This window comes from Notothenia rossii (assembly GCF_949606895.1).
Source record: "Notothenia rossii genome assembly, chromosome: 6".
In the NCBI taxonomy this organism is placed as follows: Eukaryota; Metazoa; Chordata; class Actinopteri; order Perciformes; family Nototheniidae; genus Notothenia; species Notothenia rossii.
Window position 1 is genome coordinate 58603603 of NC_136909.1, and position 7577 is coordinate 58611179.

The 7577-nt window shown below is 41.6% G+C and overlaps 1 protein-coding gene across 6 annotated transcripts; it reads left to right on the plus strand.

Annotated features, from left to right (window-relative positions):
* The first annotated feature begins 1284 nt into the window (after positions 1 to 1284).
* Positions 1285 to 5498, plus strand: LOC307042589 (uncharacterized protein). Of its 6 annotated transcripts, none has more exons than XM_079686558.1 (6): positions 1285 to 1403; positions 1545 to 1684; positions 2332 to 2497; positions 2653 to 3751; positions 3962 to 4015; positions 4985 to 5498. In XM_079686558.1, the coding sequence occupies exons 4-6, from the start codon at positions 3717 to 3719 to the stop codon at positions 5400 to 5402; spliced, it is 507 nt and encodes a 168-aa protein (XP_079542684.1). In that variant the 5' UTR covers positions 1285 to 1403; positions 1545 to 1684; positions 2332 to 2497; positions 2653 to 3716; the 3' UTR covers positions 5403 to 5498. The 6 variants fall into 6 exon arrangements, 1 of the variants encoding a protein (XP_079542684.1); XR_013809181.1 differs by having other exon boundaries at positions 1286 to 1403; positions 3962 to 4069; XR_013809182.1 differs by having other exon boundaries at positions 1286 to 1403.
* Positions 5499 to 7577: the final 2079 nt, after the last annotated feature.

A 7577-nucleotide genomic window follows, 5' to 3' on the forward strand; every position in this document is an offset into this window, starting at 1 on the left:
TACGGCATGCGCTCAGCAACACATTCCCTTTTACGGCATGCCCACTGAGGCCTTTCCGTGTCCTATACTGCCCTCTGCTGTTTGTAATGATATACAATATTTAACATAAACATGCCTTCGAGAGTATAACTTAATTTATACAAGACAATATACATTGAAAATGTGCCCACATATTTATGCGGTTATCTGAATCATATTTCTACCCCTTATATTAGAAAATATATGATTAAATATCTAAAATATGCGCACTTCGACGCTGCGTGGGTGGACTCCAGTTATATCTTTCAAACTAAATCTATCCACTATCTGCTTGTAGACTAACGGTCAAAGGGTCTAATATCCGGGAGGGCCGGGCTCGAGTCAAGGAAAGGAAACGTTTTTTTGTGTTATCTCTTTTCATTCACTTACAATCTTTGTATAAATGCAAAGTATTCCAAGGTCTGCTTCACCTTAATTGTCCCAACTGCTTGGCAACAGCTGTCTGTTCTCCAGTTGTTTAAGGTGGTAGCCTGTCGCCTGCGTTCATGTTTCAAATAAATGGGAATTGATCAGCCTCAGATGTATTAATTTATAAAAAAAAAAAAAATTGAATTCGAATGTTTCTCTTCAGTGCAATTGCAATTGCACATTGCATCATTTTTGTGTTCTTTGTTCTGTTTTAGAAAGGAAGGATTGTTTACTTTTTTCGTTGTCTACAAAACCGGAAAAACAACATAATTGTGCTTTTCCAGACACTGAAGAAAGAAAAATACCATGAATTTTCGGTATCAGGGCTGTTAGGGAAAAGATCAGGCAATATATCTTGAGAGAAAACTTATCTTTTGATCCCGTTTGAATTGTGCCACGAATTACACTTATGATGTTTGTCATCTTAAACAATCACTTCCATGTCAAAAAACTCAGTTTGTCGTAAAACTGTTGAAATATAAGACTATGAAAAATACGCAACTAGAAAGAAGTGAAATGTGCCAACGTGACGGCCGTCTTGGTGTGTGGTGCGCGACGGGAGATGTAGGTCATTGACTGGTTTCAGGCAAAAAAAAAGTGTTACTTCACAGTTTTACGACACATTTCAATTTTTTTGACTTGCAAAATTATCTTTTAAATTGACAAAAATCATATGTGTAATTTGTGGTTCAATTCAAACGGGATCGAAAGATAATCTTTCTCTCTCCATTGACTTCAATACATACATTTTCCGAAATAAGGTCCCATGGAGCTCAACCGGAAAGGGAGGGACTTCGCCTCTCTATAAGCATGCAGCATGCAGCAGCAGTAGCAGCAGCCGGAAAAATGTCCACGTGAAACTTCATCTTGCGTTGCAAAAGGACAATAAATGACTGCACAAGACTTCTCCAAACAGATGATGCCGGTCATGCCGTGTTACAATCCACAGTAACGAGGTAAGGGCCAAGCCTATCGCTACTACCAAAACAAAGGAATGTAGTTTGTTTTTGCATGTAACGTAAACTGAGGTTGTGTGAGATCTTTCACACTTACAAATTCTGTCTTCTCCCCTATTTCACCAAACCGTTTACTGGCAGGTTAGAAACCATGGAAAGGAGCCTCGAGTGGTCACGGGGCAGGCTAATTAACGTCCCTACAGCTGATCTTTTACTTCAGGACCTTCGGGAATATATACTTGAAGTCCGGAGATCTTGGCCTACCACACCCGCACAACAAGGTAGGTCGATGTGATAATTGTTCACTTTAGCATAGGCTTTCGTTGATAAACCAGTGCTAGTATTGTTGAGTACTAAGTGTCCAACAGGCCAATACATTTTAAAGTAATTATTTGTTTTAAATATGGGTAATACCAATATAAACACCTTTTTTAATCTGTAGTTGCCAGCTATTAATTACAACATTCTGGTGAGACGCTCTGAGTCTCGAGTTGTCCACTTAAAACTGTACTCCAAATTCCACCTTTATATCCTGCCACAGTAGAGGAGACGCTATTCCCCCTCCCCCGTCGAGGGCAGTCTGGCCATCTGTAGTACACCACGTATCATCAAACGTGTGAATGAGGACATTGAAAGGGTGCCAGAGGGGGAGTCTCTTTCTTCAGGGTTGGAAGACACAGACTGCAACTATGTATCTCTATGCCCATACACATTTATGCTTTTGTTCTTACTGTATACTACAACTATAGTGTATTGCATGTCCACTGGTTTAATGCCAAACTGCATTTCATTTTTTTTTAAAGTATCTTTAGGCTGGGCAATGACAATAAAATAGACGCATTGTGTGCGTTTCTGGCACAACGGCATAAATGCGTTGCTTTTACAACAATGACAATAAATGTAATCTAATGTTTTGCTGTTGTTGCAGGTCATTCTGGCTACCACGCCCCACTCATTTTGTTGGGTGGTCGAGGTCCCCCACAATTCAGCATTTCCAGAGAGCAAATCTCTTTTTTGAGGAGCTGTGGTTTTACAGCAACAAAGATGGCACAGATATTAAAAGTATCTCTGCGCACAGTGAGACGGCGATTGAGGTGTGTAGCAATGTCTTCAACATTGGAAGTGCCATCTTGTCTCAATTTATTGTAAACATCCCAAGGAGGGGTTGTAGCCATGTTACACTATGCATGTTGTAAAGTAAATCTGAATACCGTAGGTCTCATATATTTAAAACATGTTTATTTTTCAGGCAGTTCCACATGCTGCGCTCTGGGACATACTCCACCATCTCAGATGCTACACTAGACGACCTCATCAAGGAGATAGTGGCTGGGAATAACCAGATTGGCCCTGAATCTGTCAGGGCACAGCTGCAGGCCCAGCAGATGTGGATACAGAGACGCAGAGTGCGGGACAGCATGAGGCGGATAGACCCAGAAGCAGCTTCACTGGACATGTCCTCTCAAGCTGCAGAAGACAACTCCAAAACAGTGGAGGATCTGCAGAAGCAACTGCAGGAGTTAAGAGTCCAGCGAGAGTTTTGCTAACAGAGGTTTGCTGTCTCCGACGACAACATCCGATTCTATACAAGGTAATGTTTTGGCTAAATTCTATCCAAGTTTTTGAGATGGGTTAGCTTATAAAGAATCCTGTTTACCTGCCGTGTGACCGCTGACTATATGCATGCAGTGTTGGAATAAGTACTCAACTTAACTGAAGTATAAGTACAAATACTATGGTTTTAAAATACTCCTGAACTGAACATGTAGAATCATAAATCCTGTGTTTTCATAAATAAAAAGTAACTAGAAACTATGAAGGTTAACTAAATGTGGTGGAGTAAAACATATTAATACTAACAACATACTGATAATATTTTACTACAAGTGGAAATCTTCAAAACCTTACCAAAGTAAAAGTATGTCAATATCCACTGCGTTTCCCCCAGTTGCACACGTAAGAATGAAGAGTAAACGTAGTCATTGTGTGTAAAATGTTCCCTGTATGTTTTAGATTATTATTACTGCTGCTAATGTAGTTGCTACATTTTACTGCTGTAGATTACTATACCTGCACCTAGTGCCTTCTTACTCAGTCTATTTGAATTGTAATGTATTATAGCAAACAAGAGGAAAGCATTAGCCCATGTGTTACAGTTAACACGATTGTATTTACTGTCAATTAATGACTGACATGTGTCTTTTGTGTACAGATTCCCGAGCTATAACCACCTGATGGCCTTCTGGTTATTAATTGAGCCTTCAATTCATTAAATGGTTTGTGTTACTAGAGCGATATCAACTGCCAAGAGTAATGAAGAAGTGGTTACACACGCACGTCCATCAACGGTAGGTTACGTTTCTTTTAACACACAATCTAAACACAAACTGAAGGGAAAATGTCTCTCCGACATTTCATTGCTTTTGTGTAGGCTAAAAGGCTAAAGTACTCAATCCTTTTTGAATACATCAGAGAACTAAAACAACTTAATGTTTTTCCCATAGTGTGCTACACTCATGACATTAATATAGTAACCTTTTTTTGTTTTTATCTTCCAGAGACAGCTGCTTCAGCCAATTGACGAGTTCTTCCTTTTTCTATGCTTCCTGTCGGTGGGTTTGAAAGAGAGGGACCTTGCAAACCGCTTCAACGTACACCAGTCCACTGTGAGCCGGATCATTGCAACATGGACAAGTTTTCTTACAACTTTTTTGGGGTCACAGTGCATCTGGCTTACACCTGCAGAAGTTCAAGCCCACCTCCCAGAGGCATTCAAAGATTTCCCAGACACACAGGTGATCCTGGATTGCACAGAGCTGAGGTGTCAAACACCATCCTCACTCCTCCTCCAAAGTGAAATGTATTCTACATAGAAATCTCACTGCACCATGAAAGCCCTGGTTGGCATAGCCCCACATGGCGCAGTGACATTTGTTTCCAGTCTGTATGGTGGTTCTGTCAGCGACAAGGAGATTTTCAAACAATCTGGAAAAGCTGCGTTGTTGACTGAAAACATAGCAGTGATGGTAGATAAGAGCTTCCTGATCAGCGATTGCTGCAAATGCAAGGTGTACTGCCCACCTTTTCTGTCAAAGCAGAAGCAAATGCCAGCCTATGAGGTGAGGGAGACACAGGCCATTGCCAGACTGAGGGTTCATGTAAAGCGTGTCATTAGGAGGATAAAAGAGAACAAACTTTTTGATGGTGAATCCCACATAGGTATTGTTTGTATTCTTATCGATAGTCATGAACTTTCTCTTGTGACAAAATAGACTCTCCGTTAGTAAACGTTTACTCTGTGTAAAAGTGATTTCTGTGTGTAAAAGTGAGGTAACATGTGTAGATGAATAACATCAACTTGTATTCGTCCCACACATACACACCTATAGATGTAGTTATATTTGTGTCTGACTTTATATTGAATGGGAAATAACTGGAAAATACCTGTGTAAGAGAGAGACTCCTGTCCCGCCTCTCCATTTTATTTTTAGTTGTGCATTGTTATTTGTGCTTTAGAAACATTCCACTTGAACTTTATTTGAATGAACTTAGTAGTAATTATTGTCCTATATTTCTTTCAGATTTCACAGCTGCCTGGGCCTAGGAGAAAGAACCTCCATCTGTGCCTGCACCAAGGTCAAGATCTACCGTTGCTCAAGGGCCTTCACCAGAGCCATCACCACCGAGGACCAAAGGACCAGCATCACTACAGCGGCCTCCATCTGTCCCTGCCACAAGATTAAGATACACCTCGGTACAAAGGCCTCCACCACAGCCATCGCGATCAACCCAGCCAGCAAAGAAGTCTCGCCTAGCAGACGTACCTCCAATCCAGCCACCAGCATCAACCCGGGACAATCACACCTACCTCCCTCCCACACAGCCACCAGCAGCCCATGCACCATCACCCCCACCTACACAGCAGCCAGACCCACTGTCTTGGAAGACAGACAAAGACCATGGACAAAGACCCCCTGTCTTTACATTTATAATGAATAGTTGGTTGAAAAAGTTCTGATATTGGAAATATTGAGATTTTACAGTTTCATATGTTAACATAAATAGTTGGTTGAAAAATAAAGTTGAAATGCTGAATTTGTATTTGTACACATCACATAAACCTTGGTATGGAATATGAAGTCATTATTCAGTCCTGATGTAACTTTTCTGTGGTGAAAGTAGAGGGATGGAAATATTTTACTCTAAATTATAATTTACACATTTTCATTTTAGACATGAACAACACATTTATATAGGCTTATAGTGTAATTGATATATTTCACTACTTTTGTGAACCAAAGACTTTGGTGAACAAAATCTGAAACACCAAAAAAAATGGATGACATGAGTACATATGTGTTTCACAACAGTTTTGAAGTTTCCCAAAAATCGGATTTCTAAGCTAGGTTTCTCATAAGACAGTGCTCTAAGGTGAGTGAATTTGCATTTCTAGCAACACCAGAGACTACTGAACATTTTTGACATGTAACACCATGCCATGTTATAAGAAGTACATTTAAAAGTGGATTTAAGGCGACATCTAAAAATTGAGAAAATACCTTCACTTCACACTCCAGAGGTTTAAGGAAAAGGGTAATGCCATTTTATTTAAAAAAACAATGAAGGCAGGTTATATTGATATATTGATTGATATATTTATTATATTCAAAGGCAAATTAATACTTAGTCCCCTGAATCTGGAATAATGCACAATTTACAGCACAGCCTCACCATGTCAGGAACTTTTCATCTACAGATTGTTTTGGTCTGGCTTTACCCTTCACTGATTGGTTACAGACACTTTGAACTTATTGGCTAAGGAAATCAGAAGGAGGGGCTCATTATCATATAAAAAACCGCGCGAACATTCGCACGTATATTGGCCCGTTTTTTCGCGCGAACATACGGACCTCCCCGTTTTTTCGCGCGTTTTTTCGCGCGAAAAAACGGACCTCCCCGTATGTTCGCGCGTTTTTTCACCCCCGTATTATGGCACTTTTGGCTTTCCATAACTTTCTAACACTTCCCTCCGTAGTGCAGTGCTGATCGTATCACCACGGAGGAAAGCACTTCACTAATTGCAGCAGTACCCATAAGGAGCTGTACAAATGCCGCAGTTTTTGCGTGGCTGTGTATTTAGTTGAAAGCCCAGTGGCGATCGGCTCATCTCTCATCGAAATAATATGCTACAAAGGGGCGGACTGGCTATCTATGTGTTGAACTTTCCTGTCGGCTCCCAGACCGTAGTCGAGGAGGGCAGAAGCAACAAGCTTCAGGTTCAATAACCCACTTTAGCTTAAATGACTGGAGAGAGGCGAGCACTTCTTGGGAGGCCGTTGCATTTATTTAGCTGTTCTTCTGTTTCACAAAATACATCACAGACGGACCTCTGTTTTTCTGCTTCCTCGTTTCACTTCCAGAAACATACACACGTTCCCTCACTGTCGCTCTACCATCCACAAACACACATGCACAAGCCACACCTCTCTCTCTCTTAAAAGGGACAGCGATCTCATCTCACTCTGCATGACCCTAATATCATAACATGTGTGCGTCGTCCTTATTATTATGCCGTTCAAACCAATTATTTCAATGTGTTTGTTAAATTCGGCATCATGTAAGTTGCGCTGAAAGGTCCACACACTGCTTCCCCGCAGCGAGGCTCCCCCGCCCTCCTGCTGATAGTTGACGAGCGTCAAGCTCCTCAACCCCCCCCCCCCCCCCCGTTGATATAATTCTCGATCGTTGGCACGCTGATAACAATTTTTTGAATGGCACTTCATATCAGAAAGGTTGCCGACCCCTGGCCTAGAGCAAAGACTCCAATTAATGCATTTTTCCATAGTGGTAAAGGCTGCATTATGGCGGAGCCCGCACTCACACAAGAGCGCGTTGCGGTGCGTTCAGGGACCTCAGTAGAACACACTACGCCTATAAAGACTCCGATTAAATGCTGTTTGCCGTAGTGGTAAAAACAGCATTATGGTGGAGCGCACGCTCAAACAAGAGCGCACGGCGGTGCATTCAGGGACCTCAGTAAATAATCGGCCCTTTCTGTGTCGACCCTCCATGGGCAAATCTTCCCTTCACGGGGAGTTTTGCGGCGGAACGGAGAGTATCACCAGAGAGTATCACAGTTTCATCGCTGCTGCCCCACAGCTGAGGGCTTGCCAT

Coding starts and splice junctions, on each gene's coding strand:
- LOC307042589 (XM_079686558.1), top strand. CDS start 3,717: ATGAAGAAGTGGTTACACACGCACGTCCATCAACG. Junction 3,752..3,961: donor CACACGCACGTCCATCAACG/GTAGGTTACGTT, acceptor TTTATCTTCCAG/AGACAGCTGCTTCAGCCAAT. Junction 4,016..4,984: donor TTTTTCTATGCTTCCTGTCG/GTGGGTTTGAAA, acceptor TATTTCTTTCAG/ATTTCACAGCTGCCTGGGCC.